We start from the raw sequence: 27,572 nt of genomic DNA, 5'->3' as shown, positions 1-27,572 counted from the left end.
ATTTTTTTTTAACTGTCCGTGGGAAACAGGGCTATCATTCAATGCAGGCCATTCTGATCTACGGCGTCCACAGATCGATTTAAGCAAAATTGACAGTCGGAACCGGTAACAGAAGCACTTTGGTCCCCAAAACAGGGGACCTTACATCTAAGAGGTTTTAAATGGTCTGCTGCACTGAAGGGGAATAAATAACTCACCTGCACAGTCCCATGTATTATTAAAAAGGTACAAACCAACATTATTAAATGTAAATAGTGAACAATAAAGGGCCTAGTATTGAGCCAGGCAGCTTGCTCTCAACCAATTACTACACCTTCATATTTAAATTCACTGGAGTGATATCCTTGATGCTGAAACTTGACCTTTGACTCAGAAAAACATATACAGGAAAAAAAATACCTTTATGTAAATATGCATATTATTTTATTGCTCTAGGAAAGTAATTTACTATGCATAGAGATTCTCCCCCCCCCCCCCCCCTCCCCCCCCCCCCCCACCCCACACACTCTACGCGATGCGCAATGCACAGAACACCGGAAGAAGAATTATCGTAATGTTTGAGCGACAACTAATCCCATAAGGGATATGTTGCCAACTGGCGATTTGAAATAAAATTCATTCATTCACAGGAAACATGGCAAGAGAACAAAACAGTCCCCCCAGGATTCCTTGATTGCAATTTGTTTGGCAAAATCAACAGTTCCCTGTATATTATGAGGGCTTGCAAATTTGACCTATCACTACGCATTAGCAACATAATAACGTCTAAATCAAGCCACTCAACAAACTTTTAATTGACTTGATAAACAGGAATCTCACCTTGAGGTGGGGGAACATGTTAGCGTGGTCTCCAATGAAGAAGGTGTGTGGCATGTAGGCTAGTTTCTCAGAGTACTGCTCTGCCACCTCGAAGGGGGACGTCTCCTTGTCTGACACAATGTAGTCCATGAAGGGAGCTCCGCTGGTCCCTGGGTAGCCCAGCCACATACACTGAGAAGCAGAGAACAGTTGGCACAGTGAACTTTATTTGGACATTATATCCCGGCTGTGGTGGTGACTTTTTTTGATGAGGGAGCGCACAAAAAAAAAAAAAATGTAATGACAGATGTAGCTTACTGAATATCATTGTAGAATAGGCCTCAGTAACAGTGGCAGTCTGAATGGGGGTGATCATAACAGTATAGTAACAGTCTGAACGGGGGTTATCATAACAGCATAGTAACAGTCTGAACGGGGGTTATCATAACAGGATAGTAACAGTCTGAACGGGGGTTATCATAACAGTATAGTAACAGTCTGAACGGGGGTGATCATAACAGTATAGTAACAGTCTGAACGGGGGTGATCATAACAGTATAGTAACAGTCTGAATGGGGGTGATCATAACAGCATAGTAACAGTCTGAATGGGGGTTATCATAACAGTATAGTAACAGTCTGAATGGGGGTGATCATAACAGCATAGTAACAGTCTGAATGGGGGTGATCATAACAGTATAGTAACAGTCTGAATGGGGGTGATCATAACAGTATAGTAACAGTCTGAACGGGGGTTATCATAACAGGATAGTAACAGTCTGAACGGGGGTTATCATAACAGTATAGTAACAGTCTGAACGGGGGTGATCATAACAGTATAGTAACAGTCTGAACGGGGGTGATCATAACAGTATAGTAACAGTCTGAACGGGGGTTATCATAACAGGATAGTAACAGTCTGAACGGGGGTTATCATAACAGGATAGTAACAGTCTGAACGGGGGTGATCATAACAGTATAGTAACAGTCTGAATGGGGGTGATCATAACAGTATAGTAACAGTCTGAACGGGGGTTATCATAACAGGATAGTAACAGTCTGAACGGGGGTTATCATAACAGGATAGTAACAGTCTGAATGGGGGTTATCATAACAGCATAGTAACAGTCTGAACGGGGGTGATCATAACAGTATAGTAACAGTCTGAACGGGGGTGATCATAACAGTATAGTAACAGTCTGAATGGGGGTGATCATAACAGTATAGTAACAGTCTGAACGGGGGTTATCATAACAGTATAGTAACAGTCTGAACGGGGGTTATCATAACAGTATAGTAACAGTCTGAACGGGGGTGATCATAACAGTATAGTAACAGTCTGAACGGGGGTTATCATAACAGTATAGTAACAGTCTGAATGGGGGTTATCATAACAGTATAGTAACAGTCTGAACGGGGGTTATCATAACAGTATAGTAACAGTCTGAATGGGGGTTATCATAACAGTATAGTAACAGTCTGAATGGGGGTTATCATAACAGTATAGTAACAGTCTGAATGGGGGTTATCATAACAGTATAGTAACAGTCTGAATGGGGGTTATCATAACAGTATAGTAACAGTCTGAACGGGGGTTATCATAACAGTATAGTAACAGTCTGAATGGGGGTTATCATAACAGTATACGCCCAAATATATTGTCTCAAGAAAATGTGATATTTTCAATACCCTCAAAACACCAAGTAAGGCTTAACTAATTTCCAAATAGGCCATCACTGTCAATCGTAAATGATCATTCTTCATGTGTTAACGACAAACTGAATGCCTGCCAATCATGTGATCTCAATCAGTTTCATGGAAATATGCAGTTAGATCTTCTTGAATTACTTTTGTGAGCAAAAAAAAGATTGTGTTAAAATATTAGCCTTTCTCCTAGGCCTATTTTGTTTCAATTAAAGCATAGTGTACAAAACATTAGGAACACCTGCTCTTTCCAGGACAGAGTGACTAGGTGAATCGTATGATCCCTTATTGACGTCACTTGTTAAATCGACTTCAATCAGTGTAGATGAAGGGGAGGAGACAGGTTAAAGAATGATTTTAAAGCCTTGAGACATGGATTGTGTGTGCCATTCAGAGGGCGAATGGGAAAGACAAAAGAGCCTTTGAACAGGGTATGACAGGCGCACCGGTTTGAGTATGTCAAGAACTGCAACGCTGCTGGGTTTTTCCACACTCAACAGTTTCCCGTGTGCGTCAAGAATGAGCCATCACCCCAAAGACATCCAGCCAACTTGACAACTGTGGGAAACATTGGCGTCAACATGGGCCAGAACCCCGGTGGAATTTATTTGACATCTTGTAGAGTTCATACCCTGACGAATTAAGGGATGTGAAAAAGGGGGTGCAACTCACACAAATGCGTGCACACCCCTTCAAATGAGTGGATTCGGTTATTTCAGCCACACCTGTTGATGGCAGGTGTATAAATACAGTTGAAGTCAGAAGTTTACATACACTTAGGTTGAAGTCATTAAAACTCGTTTTTCAACCACTCCACAAATGTCTTGTTAACAAACTATAGTTTTGGCAAGTCGGTTAGGACATCTACTTAGTGCATGACACAGGTAATTTTTCCAACAATTGTTTACAGACAGATTTTTTCACTATCACAATTCCAGTGGGTCAGAAGTTAACATACACAAAGTTGACTGGGCCTTTAAACAGCTTGGAAAATTCCAGAAAATTACGTCATGGCTTTAGAAGCTTCTGATAGGCTAATTGACATCATTTGAGTCAATTGGAGGCGTACCTGTGGATGTATTTCAAGGCCTACCTTCAAACTCAGTGCCTCTTTGCTTGACATCATGGGAAAATCAAAAGAAATCAGCCAAGATCTCAGAAAATAAAATTGTAGACCTCCACAAGTCTGCTTCATCCTTGGGAGCAATTTCCAAATGCCTGAAGGTACCACGTTCATCTGTACAAACAATAGTACGCAAATACACTGCTCAAAAAAATAAAGGGAACACTTAAACAACACAATGTAACTCCAAGTCAATCACACTTCTGTGAAATCAAACTGTCCACTTAGGAAGCAACACTGATTGACAATAAATTTCAGCAGTGCACTGCCAGAGCCCTGCTGGAGGTCATTTTGCAGGGCTCTGGCAGTGCACCTCCTTGCACAAAGGCAGAGGTAGCGGTCCTGCTGCTGGGTTGTTGCCCTCCTACGGCCTCCTCCACGTCTCCTGATGTACTGGCCTGTCTCCTGGTAGCGCCTCCATGCTCTGGACACTACGCTGACAGACACAGCAAACCTTTTTGCCATAGCTCGCATTGATGTGCCATCCTTGATGAACTGCACTACCTGAGACACTTGTGTGGGTTGTAGACTCCGTCTCATGCTACCACTAGAGTGAGAGCACCGCCAGCATTCAAAAGTGACCAAAACATCAGCCAGGAAGCATAGGAACTGAGAAGTGGTCTGTGGTCACCACCTGCAGAATCACTCCTTTTTTGGGGGTGTCTTGCTAATTGCCTATAATTTCCACCTTTTGTCTATTCCATTTGCACAACAGCATGTGAAATTTATTGTCAATCAGTGTTGCTTCCTAAGTGGACAGTTTGATTTCACAGAAGTGTGATTGACTTGGAGTTACATTGTGTTGTTTAAGTGTTCCCTTTATTTTTTTGGAGCAGTGTATAAACACCATGGGACCACGCAGCCGTCATACCGCTCAGGAAGGAGACGCGTTCTGTCTCCTAGAGATGAACATACTTTGGTGTGAAAAGTGCAAATCAATCCCTGAACAACAGCAAAGGACCATGTGAAGATGCTGGAGGAAACAGGTACAAAAGTATCTATATCCACAGTAAAATGAGTCCTATATTGACATAACCTGAAAGGCCGCTCAGCTAGGAAGTGCTCACTGCTCACAAAACCGCTATAAAAAAATCCAGACTACGGTTTGCAACTGCACATGAGGATAAAGATTGTACTTTTTGGAGAAATGTCCTCTGGTCTGATGAAACAAAAATAGAACTGTTTAGCCATAATGACCATCGTTATGTTTGGAGGAAAAAGGGGGAAGCTTGCAAGCCGAGGAACACCATCCCAACCGTGAAGAACGGGGGTGGCAGCATTATGTTGTGGGGGTGCTTTGCTGCAGGAGGGACTGGTGCCCTTCACAAAATAGATGGCATCATGAGGATGGAAAATTACGTGGATATATTGAAGCAACATCTCAAGACATTTATTTTTTATTTATTTTATTTTACCGTTATTTTACCAGGTAAGTTGACTGAGAACACATTCTCATTTGCAGCAACGACCTGGGGAATAGTTACAGGGGAGAGGAGGGGGATGAATGAGCCAATTGTAAACTGGGGATTATTAGGTGACCATGATGGTTTGAGGGCCAGATTGGGAATTTAGCCAGGACACCGGGGTTAACACCCCTACTCTTACGATAAGTGCCATGGGATCTTTAATGACCTCAGAGAGTCAGGACACCCGTTTAACGTCCCATCCGAAAGATGGCACCCTACACAGGGCAGTGTTCCCAATCACTGCCCTGGGGCATTGGAATATTTTTTAGACCAGAGGAAAGGGTGCCTCCTACTGGCCCTCCAACACCACTTCCAGCAGCATCTGGTCTCCCATCCAGGGACTGACCAGGACCAACCCTGCTTAGCTTCAGAAGCAAGCCAGCAGTGGTATGCAGGGTGGTATGCTGCTGGATCATCAGTCAGTCAGGAATCATCAGTCAGGAAGTTAAAGCTTGGTTGCAAATGGGTCTTCCAAATGGACAATGACCCCAAGCATACTTCCAAAGTTATGGCAGGACAACAAAGTCAAGGTATTGGAGTGGCCATCACAAAGCCCTGACCTCAATCCTATAGAAAACGTATGGGCAGAACTGAAAAAGCGTGTGTGAGCAAGGAGGCCTACAAACCTGACTCAGTTACACCAGCTCTGTCAGGAGGAATGGGCCACAATTCACCCAACTTATTGTGGGAAGCTTGTGGAAGGCTACCCGAAAAGTTTGACCCAAGTTAAACAATTTAAAGGCAATGCTACCAAATACTAATTGAGTGTATGTAAATTTCTGACCCACTGGGAATGTGATGAAAGACATAAAAGCTGAACTAAATCATTCTCTCTACTATTATTCTGACATTTCACATTCTTAAAATAAAGTGGTAATCCTAACTGACCTAAAACAGGGAATTTTTACTAGGATTAAATGTCAGGAATTGTGAAAAACTGAGTTTAAATGCATTTGGCTAAGGTGTATGTAAACTTCCGACTTCAACTGTGTGTATATATATACAGTATATAAAATAAAAGATAAATCAAGTACAGCCATGCAATCTCTATAGATAAACATTGGCAGTAGAACGGCTTTACTGAAGAGCTCAGTGATTTTCAAAATGGCACAGTCACCTTTCCAACAAGTCAGTCACATTTCTGCCCTGCTAGAGCTGCTCCGGTCAACTGTAAGTGTTGTTATTGTGAAGTGGAAAAGTCTAGGAGCAACTACGGCTCAGCAGCGAAGTGGTAGGCCACACACGATCACAGAACGCCGAGTGCTGAAGCCTGTAGCGTGTAAATATCGTCTGTCCTCTGTTGCATCACTCACTACCGAGTTCCAAACTGCCCCTGGAAGCAACGTCAGCACAGGAACTGTTCATCGGGAGCTTCATGAAATTGGTTTCGATGAAGATCACCATGCGCAACGCCAAGTGTTGGCTGGAGTGGTGTAAAGCTCGCGGCAATTGGACTCAGGAGCAGCGTAAACACTGTCTGTAGAGTGATGAATCACACTTCACCATCTGGCAGTCTGACGGTCGAACCTGGGGTTGGCGGATGTCAGGAGAACGCTACCTGCCCCAATGCATAGCGCCAACTAAAGTTAGATTATGGTCTGGGGCTGTTTTTCATGGTTTGGACTAGGCCCCTTAGTTACAGTGAAGTGAATCTTAACTCTACAGTATACAGTTCATTCTGTTATTCAATGCGTTTGTATGGTCAAATAGCAGTAAGGCCGAATACAATTCGTTTTATACTTCAAGGGGTATTTAAAATTCATAATCAAATAGCAAAAGGATCGTTGGTATGACATTAAAACAATTAAATACAGCTCATGAAACATGGCACAAACACGTCACATGATGTTTATATTGTTGTTCAGTATCGAAATGAACACGGCTAAATAAAGCCTGGTTATCTCACCTGGATGGGAGCGGGGCGCAGGGCAAACAGCTCGTTGCGGGCTCCTTTGGTATAGCCGTTCATATTGACCAGGATGTGGAGTCCATCCTGATGGATCCTGTCTGCTGCCTTACCGTTACACGGGAGCTGACAGAGGGGAGGAGTGGAGATGGAGGGAGAGACAGGAGGAGGGGGAAGGGAGAGGCTTTCAATCTGTACTCTGAAGTGCTGGATGTGGCTGAGAGGACAGAGAAAAGGAAGCTACTTCTAAAGTACTTAGATTCAGTTCTCAATCTGAGTTTACTCACCTGTGACAGGTCAGTGAAGTGATGGGCCTCGGCCACTACTTTAACCCTAAAGTTGGTGTTGTCATCTGGGCTCAGGGCATAGCAGAACACCTGGGGAGAGGATGTTATAACCATGTTACGACCAACACATTTCAAGTAATGTTTGGTCACTATAACACCTCACTTGTATCCATTATTTATTCAGTTACGTCAAAAAAAACATTGGTTTAAATGAAAAATCTAATCCAAGTAAGCAAACATCAGTTCATTTTAAATCATGGGTTGTTGCCAGTCTAGTGATAATGTCATACAACAGTAAGAAACCCTCACCTCAAACTTCTCAGAGTTGTGCATGCCGGGGATGGACTGCATGAGGTGGGAGGTGGGGTGGTTCCCGAAGTCAGAGCTGACATATCCCACCCTCAGACGACCCGCGCTGGCCTTCAGGTCTTTGGGGTACTCAAAGGCCGGCTTGTGGAGCGCATTGATCTGTGGGGGGGACAAGGACGGGACGGGGGGGGGGGGTTAGACTAACCAGGATGCACCCCAAATGGATTCCTATTCCCTATATAGTGAACTACTTTTAACCAAAAGTACTGCTCTATGTAATGAAAAGGGGGCCATTTGAAACCTAGGCCAAGGCTCTATTCTAGCATACTACATAGAATGATTGCTAGTATGGACATTGGAACATCATAGCCTGTCAGACAATGACCATAAACCCTAACTCCTTTCAGGTGGTCCAACTTGACAAGGTAGATTGTGTAATGGACGAGGGATCTGGTTTCAGTTACAACTAGCCTGAACCTGACCTTAACATCCAACTAACCACCCGACCCTAACCAATCTGACTGAACCAACCTCTTCACCCTGCAAGCAAGCCAACCACCTCCTGCCATCTAAGGCTGCTTTTTACTGTTTATTATCAACTAAATAAAAGACTACGGGCCTAAGTTTCCTTAACATAACTTCCAAGACATCCCACCTTACCGTTTACCCTTCACCATGCAAGCATCCCAGCCTAACTTTCCCCTGAATAAAAGGTCAATACTGTACTTGCTTTGATGAGGGCCTGTACCTTGTCCAGACAGAGGTTGCCGTGCCTCTCAGCGATGGCCTTGCGGAAGCCGTGAGAGAGGGGGTACAGCATGCTGTGGTGGGGGTGCACCGAGGGCAGCCGGTTCTTATCCAACTGGTCAGCCACGATGCTCACCAGCTTCTTCATACGCTCATCATAGTCTGTCCAGTCACACACAATCTGGGGAGAAGAGAGGACTGCTGTCTAAGTGGTGAGGTGTGAGAAGTGAGGCAGTCTGAAGTGGAAACTCAGAGAAATGTCAATCAAAAGAGCAGTAACTCGAGCATTACTTGGTTTATCTCTCGCAATGGCTCACATCAATACATGACTTATACTCTAGTTACAGTTAAGTCCCAAATCAGGATTTGGCATCAAGTGTATCTGCAGTAACTTGACATAGGAGACTAGTGTGTGTGTGTTTGTACCTGCAAGCAGTGTGCTAGGTTGCAGTAGGCATCAGGGAAGTCAGGCTTCAGTTTCAGGGCTGTACGGTATGAAGCAATGGCTTCTGGGATGTTACCAGAGTCCTGGGGGGGGGGGGGGGGGGGGGGCAATAACATATCATTACAATAATGCAATCATAGGACAACTTCCTTTATAAATACATGCATTTTAATATTTCCATTCATTAAAAAACGAATTGCAGACCAATTTTGTCCCGTGGAATATCAGTGACAGAAGATGAGTGATGCCAACGCTAAAGTCTACTTCACTGCACTTCTGTAGGTCTGATAGGAGTTGATTTAGAAATAGGGGTTAGAACAAAGATGGCAGATGAGTCACCTTGTGAATGGAGGCCAGGTTAGAGTGAGCGTCAGCGAAGGCAGGGTTGATCTGGATGGCTCTGGTGTAACACTGCAGAGCTCCCTGGACATCCTGCATCTCCTTCAGAGTGTTGCCCATGTTGGAGTAGGCATCAGCAAACGTAGGGCTGATTCTACAGCGACACAGAAACAAATCAGTAGGACGCAAATCAACTAGAACCCTGAAACAACATCCCTAAAAGTTGTGTCTCTGTCGATTGTCAAACCACAACTGATTGATATAAGAGGGAGAGACAGAGGGAGGTGTCTGTCTACGGACCTGATGGCCTCCTTGTAGTGCATGAGGGCCTCCTGGAGTTTCCCCTGCTGCTGCAGAACGCTGGCCAGGTTAGAGTGGGCCGCTGCAAACTCTGGAAACACCTGAAGACAACACAACCCACAACCACACTTTAAAATACATATTACAACAGAACGCTGGCCAGGTTAGAGTGGGCCGCTGCAAACTCTGGAAACACCTGAAGACACCAACCACACGTTAAAATACATATTACAACAGAACGCTGGCCAGGTTAGAGTGGGCCGCTGCAAACTCTGGAAACACCTGAAGACAACACAACCCACAACCACACGTTAAAATACATATTACAACAGAACACTGGCCAGGTTAGAGTGGGCCGCTGCAAACACCAACACACACACAGGTTATAGGGTGAACAATCAAAAAGTGCATCATTTGACCACTGGGTAAGATAGAGGATTATCTACCATATTAAAACCCATGTTCCAAACATCAGGTCTCTACCATGATCCATTCAAAAATGATTGGCGTGTTCACCCTTGTAGGATGGCCAGAATCAGGACGACTAAATCCAGTTCACCCTTGTAGGATGGCCAGAATCAGGACGACTAAATCAATGGAGGCCAGAGAAAAAGTAGTAATAAAATATAAATCTGGAAAATTGCATCGCGTCAGATAGGCTGAATTATGTGTAGAATTTAGGCTACCTAACAGCTCACCGTTGAACTCGTCCCCTTCTCCAAATCCGCAGGACATGTAATCAATAGAAGCTAGATGACATCGACTGAGACATGTAGTATTTTCATATTTTAGTAAGAGGTCTCAAAAAAACAAGCATATGATATGAAGTGTCAACGGAGCACTGGGCGTATACCAAGCTTTTTACATATAACTCTGCTCGTGTCATGCTAAATGTAGTTTTTTACATATAACTCTGCTCGTGTCATGCTAAATGTAGCTTTTTACATATAACTCTGCTCGTGTCATGCTAAATGTAGTTTTTTACATATAACTCTGCTCGTGTCATGCTAAATGTAGTTTTTTACATATAACTCTGCTCGTGTCATGCTAAATGTAGTTTTTTACATATAACTCTGCTCGTGTCATGCTAAATGTAGCTTTTTACATATAACTCTGCTCGTGTCATGCTAAATGTAGCTTTTTACATATAACTCTGCTCGTGTCATGCTAAATGTAGTTTTTTACATATAACTCTGCTCGTGTCATGCTAAATGTAGCTTTTTACATATAACTCTGCTCGTGTCATGCTAAATGTAGCTTTTTACATTTAACTCTGCTCGTGTCATGCTAAATGTAGCTTTTTACATAACTCTGCTCGTGTCATGCTAAATGTAGCTTTTTACATATAACTCTGCTCGTGTCATGCTAAATGTAGCTTTTTACATATAACTCTGCTCGTGTCATGCTAAATGTAGCTTTTTACATATAACTCTGCTCGTGTCATGCTAAATGTAGCTTTTTACATATAACTCTGCTCGTGTCATGCTAAATGTAGCTTTTTACATATAACTCTGCTCGTGTCATACTAAATGTAGCTTTTTACATATAACTCTGCTCGTGTCATACTAAATGTAGCTTTTTACATAGCTCTGCTCGTGTCATGCTAAATGTAGCTTTTTACATATAACTCTGCTCGTGTCATGCTAAATGTAGCTTTTTACATATAACTCTGCTCGTGTCATGCTAAATGTAGCTTTTTGCAACCTGCGGAAACACCTTGGACGACGAGCAAAATGGAAAATCCTCAAAAGTCGAGGCGAGAAACCGGCGTCACTCTGTCAGAGCTCGGATTACCGGATGTATTACGTTACGAAATCCAACTCTTTACATATCATGTTAATATTAGAGAAAGACCACCACTGAACGATTCAGAACATGAATAAATCATATTTGTCTTGGTAAAATGTACATTAAAATATAAGGAGGCGAAATGATCGCCAAAGCACGTTTTCACCCACTCTGGGCAGAGTGAGTGGACACCTATAGGTTAAAATACATACTACAACAGGACAGTAGCCAGGTTAGAGTGGGCCCGCTGCAAACTCTGGAAACCCCCCCCCCCCCCCAAAAAAGGTTCAGTCACCACCAGATTCATGAAATGACACTTCCTTAAAAAAAGAGAACACTGAGCTGACGTGATTAAGGGGGGGGGGGGGGGACAAGGGCTTATAAACAGCCTTCCTTTAACCTATCATGAGAGGTAAAATACTTTTCAATGCTTTCTATGAGCATTCTGCCATATAGTTAACTATCTCACCTCCAGGGCTTTCCTGTAGAGCTGGACGGCGTCCTCGATGTTGCCCTGCTCCCTCTTGATGTTGGCCAGGTTGTTGAGAGAGTCTGCGTGAGTGGGACACAGACGCAGGGCCGTGTTGTAACACTCCTCAGCTTCGGACACCTGGGAGAGGCGGGATTCAAACCACACATGGTTAAACCACACACACACATTCACAGACAGCCTACACACAAACACTCAGATTTTCATACAGAAAAGGGAAACCCCAACAGACTGACGCCAAGGCCCAGAGGCGGCCAACAGAGACAACAGCAACAGCTAACGGACAGCTGGAACCCATATCAATCTACATCTATTTGTAGTTGAACAGAGGACATTTAAGCATCCCAAAATAATCATTGTCTAGAGTAGTGGTGAAAGGGATGGCCTCACAACAATCATGAAGATCAGTGTGTCATGCATATCCATCTAACCACACCCAGTCTGATCTCTGACCCCTGTCATCTAGTAAACTGGGTCAAGGAAGACATGACATGCACAGGGCACAGTGACCTGCCGCAGCCTGCTGGGACAGCCATGCCTCACACACTGGGAGTAGGGATGCAGAATAACAGAGCAGCTGCTCACTGCGTGGACACACACACACACCGTGTTCTTCCTTACATTGCCCTTCTCCTTGAGGGCGTTGGCCAGGTTACAGTAGGCGTCGGGGAAGTGGGGCTGCAGCTCGATGGCACGGCGGTACGTGTCGATGGCCAGGTCGATAAGACCCTGCTCGTAGTAGACGCACGCCAGGTTGCCGTGGACGACTGCGTGGTTGGGGCTCAGGCTGAGGGCACGCAGGTAGCCAGCCACCGCTCTGAATGGTTGGAAGAAGAGAGAAGGGTGGGTAAACCACTGGTAACAATTAAGGCAAATACTACTAAAGGCTGAGGACTCAGCGGTAGCCCACCACCGCTCTGCAGAGGAGAGTATAGTGGCATTAGTGCTACTGAGCTGTAGTAAAATTAGTCTTTGCTAAGATGGCGCTGTACTGGATGGCCTCCGGTTTGCCAACTTTGATATTATTTTGTACATTATTTTCTCTAAATGTATTCGCTATCATTTCTTACAAACGGACGACTTTTGAACATCAGATCGGCAGTTACCGCAATTCCGGCTTCAACTTATCTGCCCTGGGCTCTTTATGTTATTCCGACCAAATTCAGGCTACCCAAGAGGAAACAGCAACATTAGAGGTAAGGGGGGGGGGGGGGGGGGTCGTCATGGAGAGATTAAGGTGAAGGGAGAACTGGCCATCTCGTCTCTCCATTCTACTTGTCACTTGATAAAAAGATAACGTCCGATCACAGATTTGCTACCAACGGGACTCCCAAAACTGAAATAGTCTCTGCTTTTCTGAAACATGGCTCTTGGGCAAGATACCCCGTCATGGCTATTCAACTGGATTTGGGCCGTCACCCCCCCCCCCCCCAAAAAAAACTAGAGTTGTTTGTTCTTTCGTTCAACGGTTTGTTAGAAATGTTAAAACATTTATTTTTCCCAATAAAGACACAACCTGTGTTTAATTGAAATCAACAATATGTAGGCTACTGAGCTCATCTGATGCTTTAGGCACACTGTGATTAAATAACACAAATGACTCGAGCCTAACCATGAAAAAAAAAAATTGTATCTCAATGTAGCTTATTTGAAAAATCTTTACAGCTCTCTTTCAATAAAGACGCAGCATTAAAAGAAAGAAGTAATGCTCTGATCCCATAGACACATCGTAAAACAAGCCTACCGGATTACTTTTCTATCCCTTGCAGAGCTTCCAGCCATGTCTGTCCGGAGCTCACTGGGAAACAGAGCCGAGAATATTTTATACAATTAGCAAGTAGCCAATGTGATTTATACAGCCTATCAACCAAACAAACTGACCCATCGTCTAAATGGGGTCAGCCCTAAACTCGATGGATTTCTCCATTCACCGTGTCGACAGGACAGCGGGAGAAATCGAGGAGGGGCTTTTGCCACTTTGACAACTGGTGTGCTGACTAGAGCGTGGTGGAGGTGTCGACTCATTGTTCACCAGTTTTGAAATACATGGTCAAACGCTGCCCCTTTTCCTTCCAGGGGCTGCTTTTCGGGGTCGCCGGAGATCTTTATTCCACGTCATTAAGACACTTGATGGCCAACTTTCATCAACAAGCCTCCCTTGCCACGTGGCACCGTCATAGGATGCCACCTTTCCAACAAGTCAGTCAAATTTCTGCTCTGCTAGAGCTGTCCCAGTCAACTGTAAGTGCTGCTATTGTGAAGTGGAAACGTCTAGGAGCAACTATGGCTCAGCCCCGACGTGGTAGTCCACACAAGTTCACAGAAAGGGAACGCTGAGTGCAGAAGCCTGTAGCGCATAAAAAATTTGGTTGCAACACTCACTACCGAGTTCAAAACTGCCTGTGGAAGCAACGCCAGCACAATAACCGTTGGTCAGGAACTTAATCAATTCAGTTCATGGAAGATCACCATACGCAATGCCAAGTGTCAGCTGGAGTGGTGTAAAGCTCATGGTTTTTCATGGTTCGGGCCCCTTAGTTCCAGTGAAGGGAGATCTTAACACTACCGCATACAATTACATTCTAGATGATTCTGTGCTTTCTACTTTGTGGCAACAGTTTGGGGAAGGAGGCTCTTTCCTGTTTCAGCATGACAATGCCTCTGAACAAAGCGAGGTCCATAGAGAACTGGTTTGTTGAGATCGGTGTGGAAGAACTTGACTGGCCTGCACAGAGCCCTGATCTCAACCCCATCTTACACCTTTGAGATGAATTGGAACGCGGGCTGCAAGCAAGGCCTAATCGGTCAAAATCAGTGCCCAACCTCACTAATGCGCGAGGCTGAATGGAAGCAAGTCCCTGCAGCAATGTTCCAACATCTAGTGGAAAGTCTTCCCAGGAGAGTTTAGTGAAGAGCACTTTTTGCCAGTCCTGTCTGGTCCAGCGATAGTGGCATTGTGCCCATAGGTGACGTTGTTGCCGGTGAAGTCTGGTGAGGACCTGCCTTACAACAGGCCTACAAGCCCTCAGTCCAGCCTCTCTCAGCCTATTGCGGACAGTCTGAGCACTGATAGAGGGGTTGTGCGTTCCTGGTGTAACTTGGGCAGTTGTTGCCACCCTGTACATGCCTAAGGCATGTTCATGCAGATGAGCAGGGACCCTGGGCATCTTTCTTTCGGTGTTTTCAGAGTCAGTAGAAAGGCCTCTTTAGTGTCCTAAGTTTTCATAATTGTGACCTTAATTCCCTACCGTCAGTAAACTGTTAGTGTCTTAACGACCGTTCCCCAGGTGCATGTTCATTAATTGTTCATGGTTCATTGAACAAGCATGGGAAACAATGTTAAAACATTTACAATGAAGATCTGTGAAGTTATTTGGATTTTTATGAATTATCTTTGAAAGACAGGGTCCTGAAAAAGGGACGTTTCTTTTTTTGCCGAGTTTATTTTCCATAACCAAAAATATTGCATTTTCAGCTAGTGTACAAAACCGAAAGTACGAGAATAATAGAAATAGTGCATATAGAACAGTTCTACATCTTCGATTTGCTTTCAATGAGAAAGACAGATCTATAACTCACATTTCTATGTGAATATGCAAAAAAAGTTATATATTCCAGCTTTAAATAAAAGGTTAAATTCTACAGAAAGTCAGATTATGTACAATTTATACTATATAAAACATACTTACCCACAAGATACTATACTACCCTTACAAACCAAAACCAAGGCTCGACAAACGCTCTACTTGAGGCAGAAACATTGGGTTTGTGCGCTGCTGCTACTACCTACCACTACCAAATCTACTACTACCTACCACCACCAAATCTGCCTACCACCACCAAATCTACTACTACCTACCACTAAATCTGCCTACCACTAAATCTGCCTACCACCACCAAATCTACTACTAAATCTGCCTACCACCATCAAATCTACTACTAAATCTGCCTACCACCACCAAATCTGCCTACCACCACCAAATCTGCTACTAAATCTGCCTACCACCACCAAATCTGCTACTAAATCTGCCTACCACCACCAAATCTACTACTACCTACCACTAAATCTGCCTACCACCACCAAATCTACCTACCACCACCACCAAATCTACTACCACCTACCACTAAATCTGCCTACCACCACCAAATCTACTACTAAATCTGCCTACCACCACCAAATCTACTACTAAATCTGCCTACCACCACCAAATCTACTACTACCTACCACTAAATCTGCCTACTACCACCAAATCTGCTACTCCCTACCCTTACTCCTAAATCTGCCTACCACCACAAAATCTACAGCTACTACCATGCATATGGTTCTGTGTGTGTTTGACTTTCTTCAAAATGTCAGAGCGTCATATGAGCGCCTGTGGCGCACTAGGTGAATTGAGGATAATTAGGACTGAACGAGGGAGTGTCTTCAGGTCTAACTCGTTATGCCATGGAAAAAGTCTCTGACCTGTCAAAGATGCGAGCCTCTTTCAGAACGTTGCCCAAGTTGATGTAGGCATCCAGGAAGTTGGGATCCAGAGTCACAGCCTGACAAACACCCATAAATACATACATCAAAACAGACAGGACATACTGCATTAGAAGTGTGTTAAACATTTCCTCCAAACACCAGGTGTAATGGGAAATATTTAAGATGAATAAAGTTCCTATTCAGTTTAGAGTAATTAACACAATGCTTAGCATATTTATATGAGTCTTCCCATGTTATCCACATGATTTTAAGTGTTCTATTTGTGACACAGGTTGGTCACAAGATGTAATGCTGGATGTTACTCATATCTGTTGAAAGGGACTGATGCCAGACTGCAGTTTCAAGGAGACTTATTGTTGTTGTATTCTGTTGAACACTGATTCTGTGGCTAGCAGCCGACAAGGTCTTGGTTTTCTGGTGCTGTATAATTACGATAAGGACCTTCTCTGCGAAGGCCAAGTTAAACATTCTCTCCGCTGCTGTTGCAACTTGAATTAAACATAGATTTTCTGATTGACTATATCCACCACTGCGCTTGCTTTTGTTCACCTGAAAAATCTCCTTTAGACCAGTGAACACGGACAGAACAGTCCACAGTACTCTACTTAAAATGTTCTCAGACATTAATAGTATTGTGTATTGGTTAGTGACAGACTATCCTGGTCTGTCCTTTGTTTTTACATCATCGGCAGTGTAGAAAAGTCTTACCTTCTCAAAGTGGTGTATGGCCAACCATATCTCTCCCTGGGCGTTGAACACACAACCCAGGTTGCTCCAAGCCACCGCAAAGTTAGGCTGAGTCTCAATAGCCTTCAGGTAACACGCCTTCAATGGGTTAACAATCAAAACAAGAGGAGAGGAAGAGTAGCGGAGGCGAGGAAGAGTAGCGGTAGGAGGAGGCGAGGAAGAGTAGCGGTAGGAGGAGGGGAGGAAGAGTAGCGGTAGAAGAGGAGAGGAAGAGTAGCGGTAGAAGAGGAGAGGAAGAGTAGCGGTAGAAGAGGAGAGGAAGAGTAGCGGTAGAAGAGGAGAGGAAGAGTAGCGGTAGAAGAGGAGAGGAAGAGTAGCGGTAGGAGGAGGAGAGGAAGAGTAGCGGTAGGAGGAGGAGAGGAAGAGTAGCGGTAGGAGGAGAGGAAGAGTAGCGGTAGAGGTTGTAAAAAAAAAAAATTTGAAGACAAGAAAACGGAAAAAAAAGTAGAGGAAACAGAATTAGTGACCGTTCTCAACTAAAGCAAAAAGTGAGTGTGCAGCATGGGCTCGCCTGCGCTGAAATCTGCGGCGCTAAGCTGCCTTGCTTATTCCTACGCTGCGCAGATCCAACCAGCACCCACACGCAGACCGACATTCTGCAGTTATCATCATGGCCTCACAACACGAGGAACCGAAACGACTAGACTTTTCTGCTGCTTGGTTATGAAAATGTTCAGCCTTTAAGCTGCTGATATGAGTGTAGGAAAATAGCTAAAAGATATTCAAATGTATAAAACCAGTAACTGGTTTATACAGTAACTGATATTTGATAGCTGACTATATTTACTAGCGGTATCTCTCACAACCTTGAATGGCGGGTGCTGCGTGCAGGTGGAGGTCCCTGTAATGCATGCGCACAAAAATCTACGTGGGCGGGCGTGTCCTAGGTGTGTCTGACTACAACCAAAGTCACCCCGCACGCCACCGACCCTGTTGCTGCTTAGCAACACACGGTCGTTGTTTGCCGCCGCCGCGCTCGCTGACCCCGGCCACGTTGCGGTCCGGCTGCAGACCCAGAGTCCCGGAAGACGCCCTGCTTACCCAGACTGCCACACTCTGTACCCACAATGCCTTTCAGAACCAATGTGCGGCAGGGGAGAGGGTTGGGGTTAGAGGTCATTGAGACCACAGCCAAGCGGCTGTTTAGATAGAGGGGGAATACAGAAGTGGAGTTTGAAGTTTAGGGGCATCAAGATGGCCTAGTGTCTGATGCCCTAAGAGGAGGATAGGAGAGTTGATCTACCACCAGAGCCCAGGGGCTGTTCCGCAGGGCAATGGGGAAATAGAGGAGTTGTTTTAGAGAGACAAATTGTGTCCTATTGGAGGTTGGGGGTACGCTGGGTGCCAGGCTGACAGAGGGCGTCGGGGGGAGGGTCTGTACCCAGCAGGCCAGGGGGGGGGGGGGGGGGGGGGGGGGGAGCGTCGCTTGAGCCTGAGGCCTTGGAAGGTTTGTTCGCTGCGCAGCCCCTGCGTTACTACACACTCACAGCGCCGTCTGCATCATCCGCAGAGCACTGCAACTCCAAAACCAAGAAGGAAAAAAACTCAAATCAACAGGAAAAAAAATGCAACCAACAAGTAAGAGTTAGATGGTTCTTACTTTTTCTTTACTTAATATTTTCCCGCTAATTGCTTCCATGTTTGGTATATATTTTTTTGAATGTACTGATATAGGTTTTGGCCGTTGTTGTCATGGTAATTTAAGGTATTTAAAGGAATGCTTACTGTACTTCTCTTTTTGTTTTTGTTTGTTTTACTGTTCTTTTCTTGTTTTGTTTCTCTGCTCTTCAGAGGAAGCCACAAGACAGAGGCATGATGTAGTAGTAGTAGTTCGTGGTTTTTTCTGTTGCTGGCAGTTTACAAACCCGTTACCACATTGTTTGGACTTTGAGGGGCGGCAGCCTCAGCAGCTGGTGGTTGAGGACTGATGCTGCCCTAGTGATCCGTGTTTCAGCCAGGGCACCTAGGGTACGGTAGCAGGAGTAATGTCATCACCCACCTGAAACAACCTTCTAAATAACATCATCAGTCGTGGAAAAAACCCAAGAGACAAAATAAAACAAGAGCGTTAGTAAAAGTTGGCAAACAATACATTATTTTTCTCTCCCTCTCATATGGAAATTAAATAAAACAGCACAAAAAATAAACAGCACAAAATTAAGACAACCTGCTCTGTTTACATTCATGTTTATTTATTTTTAAATTATGTTTCGGGGGTGGGGGGGGGTGGTCGGCACGAGGGAAGAAAGGCTTCGATAAAATGTGTTATCAATCACTAATATTAATAGTATGGCCAAGCTAGGAGAACGGAGGGAGGATAACTAGCTTGATCTTCATCAAATGAACTGATGACATTTCTTTGGGAATAATATGTCATAGCATATGCTTTCCTGCAACCTCTTCTTCAAAAAGTATTTGTTTTAATGCTTGGCTTTTTCTTTGTCCTGTTGTGCGTGAATCCTGGCCAATGGGGAGTGAGAAGAAAAGCCTTGGTTGTGTAATGTTTGGACATCTAGAAGCATCCATAGGTAGCTCTGAAATAAAGAGGGTTTCTCTCTAACCCAGCCAACTGAACGCGGGCGGCGGAGTGCAGATTGTGAGCTGTCTGCCTGACGCAGCATCGGACCGTACTACGGGCTCTTGTGGGGTGGGGTGTGTGAGAGATAGGGTATGCAAACGTGGTACAGTCCTGACTATTCTATTAACCCACTCTTTAAGACAGCAGGAACAGTCAGATAAGATAACCAGTAGGGTCCAGTTGGCACAGTGACAGCATTGGCTGTTTCTGATCAGATGGGGGGGGGGGGGGGCGCATGTGGAGCCTCTGATTGGGGTGTAGCTGGGGTGTCAGGAAGGCAGCTCTTAGCGCCACACTCCACCGTACCTAGCGAGCGCGCGGGGGGGAGGAGCAAATGCGCAGGGGTCGGCTGGCCTGGCAGCTCCCTGGAGCTCCTCCCCCTTCTGGCACCAAATAAGATGGCCTGGCACCAGGTCACCTAGCAAGATGTCAACTCCACAGCTCCAGCTTCCACCCAACCCAGGGAAGGTATAGATATCGTATCAGGGAGATGAATAGAGATATCACTAAAAAAGAGCCAATGTATGCATGGCTTAGAGGTGGTAAATAAAGAGGGAATAACAGGGTCAGAGGGCACTCCATAAAATACAAGACTAGCAAATCGGCATGGGTACGGAGTAGTGGGAAAACTGGATTGAGTGGTGGAGTTGTCAATTTGTTTTTAAATAATTAGAGTAATGTGGTTTGGTTAGAGGCCATCTTATCTTTTGCATTGCAGAGATGAACTATCTTCATCAGTTCATTTATCAGTCCAAGACCGAGCCAGCATTATCCCTCCAAAACCACCTTTGTTTATATCATTTCAGGAGTTTTTAATGGGAAGGAAAATGATTTTTTTTTTTTATTGCTAGCAATTTGAAAAGCCCAGCCTTTCTTCCCGTGAGGGGAGGGGAAATGACCTGAGGTTGAGAGGTCAGAGCACTGTGAGTGGAAGGAGAGGAGTTGTGCGGGGGTGTTGGGAGTGGAGCTAGCCTCAACAGGAACAAAGTATAAAGCGGTCTGAAAAGTCACTTACAGGACAAAAAGAGGGTTTAATGGGTTGGGGGTCTAGAGAATTTATCCCCCCCCCCCCCAAAAAAAAGCCTCATAAGAGGGAGGCGGAATCTGCCCAGAGTCAGGGTGTACTGGGGTGGGGCCTGCCCAGGGCGATAGGGGCTGCCCAAGGCGTAGTTGGGGGCCTGAGATGGCATCAGGGACAGAAAAATCACACTCAAGTGAATGAGTAGAGTGAGGGGGGGAAAAGAGCACTGGCTCAAAGGGGGCGGGGAATAGAACTGACAAACAAAACATCTACAAAAGAAATTAAAGTACAAAGTAAATTTTCAACCAAAAGAAAGATAAGCAAAAAGCTGTGCCGGTGTCAAGCCCCTGGAACATACCTTAGCCTCTTCCAAACGCCCCAGGGCTTTGAGCAAGTTCCCCAGGTCGCTGCGGACACAGTACAGATCCTGAAGGACAGGAAACAGATTAGAGCTCCAAACCAGAAACGCACTACTAGACTGACTAACACATGTTATTTCAGATCTACTTTTTGAGATCTACACCCGCATTAACATCTGCTAAATATGTGTATGTGACCAATAACATTTGATGTCAGATTGGGGTAGCTTGAGGGTGCAAGACATGTTCAGAGTCAAGGTCTGGCAGAACACCAAAACACTGGGTTTTGTGCTGGGCTGCTACCTTATGAGGTACACGAACTGGGTCCAAGGTCTACTCACAGGGTTGTACTGTAGGGCTGAGACGTAGGCCTGGACGGCGCCCTCCATGTCCCCCGCTGCCACCAGGGCTGCTGCCAGGTTGATGTACCCGTCGATGAAGTCTGGTTTCAGCCGCAGGGCGTGGCGGTAGTGCTCTATAGCCTCCTGCAACTGGCCGCGCTCCTTGTACACGTTGCCCAGGTTGGAGTAGGCCTCAGCCAGCATAGGATTCTGCTTGATGGCCAAGGTGCTGAAGTGGGCAGATCTGGAAGGACGGAGGGGGTGGTCACGAGGCTGGTAGGCAGTACTGGAGAGATGCGGTGGTGTGTGGTCCAGGTACTTTGGTCAATGGGAGATCTCATTTAACACACTAGCTGGTGTGTTATGAGATAGTGGGACAACTAAATGATTGTGTGTGTGTGGGGGGGGGGGTTAAACATATGGTTAATTCAAATCACTTGCGTGTGCTTATAGTACATAGTAAGAGCAACAAGCCAAAACACCAGAGAAAAACAGTAAAATCCAAGCCAACAGCTGGATCACCTGTGAGAAGAGAAAACTGCCACCACCCCCTGTAAGAGTCCTTTTAGAGATGCAGGAAGATTACGGACAGACCAGCTGCACAGCCAGCCATTCCTTACTCCTCAACACCACAGATGTGTAGTAGTAACATGTACTGTAGCAGCCAGAGTGCTGCAGCTTCAGCCAGTCACAGTGGACCCAGTATTCTCTCCAGACCAGGCCCACCATGTAGACTGACTGCAGTGTGAGCTGACAACCCTCGCTGCCCACCTCACCTGTCGAGCCTGCGACACTGGAAGTGGATGGAGGAGAGCAGCAGTAGCACGCCCGTGTTGTCGGGCTCCTGCCTCCACAGCTGCATACAGTGGCGCTCGGCAGCCTCAAAGTCACCCGACTGGTACTCCCGGTGCGCCAGCTCGGCCAACCCTTGGAAGGAAAGCATACGTTGTTTTGTCGGTTCTGTATCACCAACACCCAACAACCCGAGGGGGGGGGGGGAACAACACGTTAGAAGAGATGGAAGAACATGAGGACAGAGACAAAAAAATAAACAAGATAAAGTACTTGAAATCAAATCAGACCATTTATAAAATGCCCTTGGGTGCTAAATAATTGCACCGTTGAAGTAGATCAATCAATAGTTTAATACAAATTGCTGTGAGGCAATGGACTGTCAATCACAGGGTATTAGTCACGTTTTAAGAGACAAATATGTGGCTATAGGTCAGATAGCTACTGTTATATAGGCCAAGAAGTCAACCGTCTGTGAAAATAGCAGCAGGCATTCTTCCTTTGAAAGATACACTATGTGACCAAAAGTACGTAGATACCTGCTCGTCAAACATCTCATTCCAAAATAACGGGCATTAATGTGGAGTTGGTCCTCCCCTTCACAGCTATAACAGCCTCCACTCTTCCACTAGATGTTGGAACATTGCTGCCACATTCAGCCACAAGAGCATTAGTGAGGTCGGGCACTGATGTTGGGCTTGTAGTCGGCGATCTAATCATCCCAAAGGTGTAACATGGGGTTGACGTCAGGGCTCTGGGGTGGCTAGTCAAGTTCTTCCACACCGATCTCAAACCATTTATGTATGGACCTCTCTTTGTGCACGGGGGCATTGTCATGTTGAAACAGGAAAAGGCCTTCCCCAAACTATTGCCACAAAGTACAAAGCACAGAATCGTCTAGAATGTCATTGTATGCTGAAGCGTTAAGATTTCCCTTCACTGGAACTAAGGAACGTAGCCCGAAACATGAAAAAGAGCCCCAGACCATTATTCCTCCTCCACCAAAATGTACAGCTGGCACTATGCATTCGGGCAGGTAGGGTTCTCCTGGCATCCGTCAAACCTAGATTCGTCTGTCGGATTGCCAGATGGTGAAGCGTGATTCATCACTACAGAGAACATGTTTCCACTGCTCCAGAGTCCAATGGCGGCGAGCTTTACACCTCTCCAGCCAATGCTTGGCATTGCGAGTGGTTATCTTAAGCTTGTGCACGGCTGCTCGGCCATGGAAACCCATTTCATAAAGCTCCCGGCAAACAGTTCTTGTGCTGATGTTGCTTCCAGAGGCAGTTTGGAACTCGGTAGTGAGTGTTGCAACAGAGGACAGACGATTTTTCCACTCTACACGCTTCATTGGTCCCGTTCTGTGAGCTTGTGTGGCCTACCACTTCGTGGCTGAGCCATTGTTTGTCCTAGACTTCCACTTCACAATAACAACACTTACAGTTGAAAGGGGCAACTCTAGCTGGACAGAAATTTGAAACTGACTTGTTGGAAAGGTGGAATCCTATGACAGTGCCATATTGAAAGTCACTGAGCTCTTCAGTAAGGCCATTCTACTGCCAATGTTTGTCTATGGAGATTGCATGGCTGTGTGCTCGATTTTACACTTGTCAATGGACGTGGCTGAAATAGTCGAATCCTCTAATTTGAAGGGGTGTCCACACTTTTGTATATATAGTGTAGCTAACTAGCTAAATGATTAGCCACTGTTAGCTATATAAGAGTCAAGAGCTAAAGAAAAATTGTGAATTATGATTTTAACTAACGTTAGCTAGGCATCAGCTTCGTTATAAAAAGCATCAACATTTGCTAGTTAGAACTGTCTGACACGAAATATTATGAAAGACGCAATGTTGTGCGATTAAATGAAAATGGACCAAAGTAACGTACATAGCTAGACGAAATGTGAGGTGATTGTTTACAAATGTAACGTCACGCTAGTTGGCGGACAAAACCAACCCCCATCAACATCTAACGCTACCTAACAGTAACGTCAGCTAGTCTAGCTAAAATTAGATTGATGCCTAAAAATGTATAGGGAAAACTAAACGGTCTATAAACAAAATAGTCAATGCACACAGTGTCAAATAATTATCCACGTTACCTAGCTAAATTGCATTGTATCAAACGTTGGGGAAGACAACTAAAATTAAGTTTAGCGAGATTATGGTCAAGATAACTAATACAATAACATCCTTCGGGCTTCGTGATTGGCGGGTTCACCTACCAACATGATCCGTTTTGTGTATTTACACAACATATCGATACATAGCCACACCTGGCTAAGTGACATGCTATAATTGAAGTTGGCGCAAAATGTGGATTAGTTACACGCCGGCATAAAGTTTTTTTTAAATGGTTCTGCAAGATGTTAGTAGACTCGTGTCATGTTAACAGCGTTAGCTAGCTAGCGAGAGCTCTACCTGTGCTGTCAGCCACGTTTCCCACGGAGCTCGCCATCTCCTCGGTCTTCGAGTCTTGCACGGTGGTCGTCAGTGTTGTGGTTTGATAATATCAAATTAAGAGAAACGTTTAATTATATGCGTCGATTGTTCGACGTTTCTAGAGCTGTTAGCCTAGCTATGCTAACCAGAGTCAATGCTAGCTAGTCAAGAAGAAAGCCACTCTCTTTTCAACAGTTGGCTAGCTCATAAGCGATTTACTGTCCTTGTAATATATACGTTTAACTGCTAACAATCAACGTACTGCTACGGGACTCAAATAATTATTCCTTCAAATTCGCAATCATGAAATGCTGCTTCGTCCTCAACAAAGCGACTCTCGAGACACAAAATGGCGAAGGAGCCTCAGCCAGGGACACGTTTTTTTACAGAAAATAGATCCAATGGAAATAATAAATCCACAAACTGTACAGAAAATGAGCGTAATTTATTAACATTTTGATGTCGTATGAAATATTCATTAATTATTCAAAGAGCACAAACCCAACGTTTAAAAACGAGTATATGCAAACATTTTGTAAATAATAATTTTAGCGCGGATGGATACACAATCGCAGTGAGGTTTTTTGTTACGCATCATTCCCACATGTGCACTGCGGCAAATCGAAGGCGAAGAGAATGTTCTGAAAGTTGACATTCATTTGAGGGTTGTGAAGAGAAACCAAGGCAGTTAGCAGATGGAGAGACTGAATTGTTATGACATTGATTGAAAGACAGAAAAATGCATGTGTTTGTTGTCTAACTAGAAGTAGTTTAAACGTGTCTGGCTAGGGCCTGAAGGCATAGCTGTTCACACCAGTGGTTGACCTCTTTCTCGTTGCAACATGATGAAACGATTGATACATATTCTTACTTTTCCTATGCCCCCTCTGAGAATTGTTGTGTACAGCTAAGTAGTAGGTAATGTGCAGTGATAGTGCACACTTTGGCAAGGTGAGCGCCACCGACTTTAGGCATTTCATTTTTTGACCACGACCAACAGGGGGCAATCGCTACATACCTTTTGATTCATTGTTTTTTATTTAATTATTGTACGGAAATGTCAATAATGTAAAGCACAGGTGTCAAACTCATTCCACCGAATGCCGAGTGTGCGGTTTTCGCTCCTTCCTTTTACTTAATCGACGAATTGGTAAGGAACTCCCAACACCTGGTTGCCTTGGGCTTAATTGAAAGGAAAAACCAGGAGCCACCATAGGCTCTCCATGGAATGATATTGACACCCCTGATGTAAACGCTCTGCAAGATTGTCATGCACAGCCTATTATTATACCGTACATGTTTATTCTTATCTAATTACACACAGCTATGTATATCCATTCTATGCATAACCATGTCATGTTGAACTTTTGACTATTTGTGGCGAAATTTACATGTGAATACATGTTACTCACCAGTGGTGTAACACACTTAAGCAAAAAATACTTTAAAGCACTACTTAATTGTTTTTTGTGGGGTATCTGTACTTTACTATTTATAATTGACAACTTTTACTTTTACTTCACTACATTCCTAAAGACAATTATGTACTTTTTACTCCATACATTTTTCTTGACACTCAAAAGTATTTTTTTATGCTTAGCAGGACAGGAAAATTGTCAAATTCACACACTAATCAATAGAACGTCACAGGTCATCACTATTGCCTCTGATCTGGCGGACTCACTAAACACAAATTATTTAACGTAAATTATTTATGGATGTTGGTGTGCCCCTGGCTATCCATAAATTAAAAAGATTTGCTTAATATAAGGAATTTGAAACGATTTATACTTACATTTTTGTTACTTAAGCATATTTTAACAATTACATTTACTTTTGATACTTACGTATATTTAAAACCAAATCCTTTTGGACTTTTACTCATGTGGTGTTTTTCTGGGTGACTTTCACTTTTACTTCATTTTCTATTAAGGTATCTTTAATTTTACTCAAGTATGACATCTGGGTACTTTTTCCAACACTGTTACTCACAAATGTAACCAGTTTAACAAGGCTATAACTTTTGTAAATACTTATTTTTTTTGCATGAGGGGCCTGTAACATGTCATCTCTGGTGTGCAAGCTCTTTCTCTCCACTATCTCTCCTTTCTTTCTCTCCACTCTCTCTTTCTCTCCACTCTCTCTTTCTCTCCACTCTCTCTCTCCTTTCTTTCTCTCCACTCTCTCTTTCTCTCCACTCTCTCTTTCTCTCCACTCTCTCTCTCCTTTCTTTCTCTCCACTCTCTCTTTCTCTCCACTCTCTTTCTTTCCACTATCTCTCTCTTTCTCTCCACTCTCTTTCCTCTCCCTCCTCTCTTTCTCTCCAGTCTTTCCTTTCTTTCTCTCCTCTCTTTCTCTACTCTCTTTCTCTCCACTCTCTCTTTCTCTCCACTCTCCTCTCTTTCTCTCCACTCTCGCTCTCTTTCTCTCCACTCTCTCCTCTCTTTCTCTCCACTCTCGCTCTCTTTCTCTCCACTCTCTCTCTCCTCCCTTTCTCTCCACTCTCGCTCTCCTCTTTTTCTCTCCACTCGCTCTCCTCCCTTTCTCTCCTCCCTTTCTCTCCTCTCTTTCTCTCCTGTCTTTCTCTCCACTCGCTCTCCTCTCTTTCTCTCCTCCCTTTCTCTCCTCCCTTTCTCTCCTCTCTTTCTCTCCACTCGCTCTCCTCTCTTTCTCTCCTCCCTTTCTCTCCTGTCTTTCTCTCCTCACTTTCTCTCCTGTCTTTCTCTCCACTCGCTCTCCTCTCTTTCTCTCCTCCTCTCCACTCTCTATCTTTATTTCTCTCTCTTCAACCTGTGCCCTTTCCTGTATCCCCACTCTCCAGCTCTTTACCATGTAAATGAAAAGCCAGGATCCTTGCTTTTTACCATGTAAATGAAAAACTGGGGTCTGGGAACAAACAGAACAGACCCCAAACATTTTCACCCCTTCTCCTCCTCCCTAACCCCTACCACCCCCTTCCTCTCAGCCTCTCCATCTGATTGACATGTCTAAAGAGACCCTAAAGGATGTTGAGACCTTATATGAGAGTCATTAACTTCCCATTCTACGTTCTGCCCTGCCTGAGGATGTTGAGAAGGCAACACTCTGCCCCGCTCCT

General features: G+C 44.5%; 1 protein-coding gene across 6 annotated transcripts in view; it reads right to left on the bottom strand.

The window, feature by feature from the left end:
- ogt.1 (O-linked N-acetylglucosamine (GlcNAc) transferase, tandem duplicate 1) overlaps window positions 1–24,847 on the bottom strand; it is a 35,897-nt gene extending 11,050 nt beyond the window's left edge. Inside the window, exons 1-16 of one of the 6 annotated variants that reach the window (XM_055888113.1) lie at window positions 24,455–24,847; window positions 22,013–22,196; window positions 21,237–21,480; window positions 20,895–20,963; window positions 16,899–17,015; window positions 16,167–16,246; window positions 12,308–12,518; window positions 11,681–11,821; window positions 9,424–9,524; window positions 9,124–9,277; window positions 8,766–8,867; window positions 8,323–8,520; window positions 7,593–7,751; window positions 7,284–7,373; window positions 6,997–7,122; window positions 820–990 (exon numbers count right to left, since the gene is read on the bottom strand). In XM_055888113.1, coding sequence (XP_055744088.1) covers window positions 820–990; window positions 6,997–7,122; window positions 7,284–7,373; window positions 7,593–7,751; window positions 8,323–8,520; window positions 8,766–8,867; window positions 9,124–9,277; window positions 9,424–9,524; window positions 11,681–11,821; window positions 12,308–12,518; window positions 16,167–16,246; window positions 16,899–17,015; window positions 20,895–20,963; window positions 21,237–21,480; window positions 22,013–22,196; window positions 24,455–24,491 — 2,184 coding nt within the window. In that variant the 5' untranslated portion in view covers window positions 24,492–24,847. The remainder of the gene's footprint in view (window positions 1–819; window positions 991–6,996; window positions 7,123–7,283; window positions 7,374–7,592; window positions 7,752–8,322; window positions 8,521–8,765; window positions 8,868–9,123; window positions 9,278–9,423; window positions 9,525–11,680; window positions 11,822–12,307; window positions 12,519–16,166; window positions 16,247–16,898; window positions 17,016–20,894; window positions 20,964–21,236; window positions 21,481–22,012; window positions 22,197–24,454) is intronic. The other 5 variants (XM_055888115.1, XM_055888114.1, XM_055888116.1 and 2 more) reach the window with 5 other exon arrangements.
- Window positions 24,848–27,572: the final 2,725 nt, after the last annotated feature.

This window comes from Salvelinus fontinalis, chromosome 29 (genome assembly GCF_029448725.1).
Source record: "Salvelinus fontinalis isolate EN_2023a chromosome 29, ASM2944872v1, whole genome shotgun sequence".
NCBI lineage: Eukaryota > Metazoa > Chordata > Actinopteri > Salmoniformes > Salmonidae > Salvelinus > Salvelinus fontinalis.
This window is presented reverse-complemented; position numbering and strand designations above follow the sequence as displayed.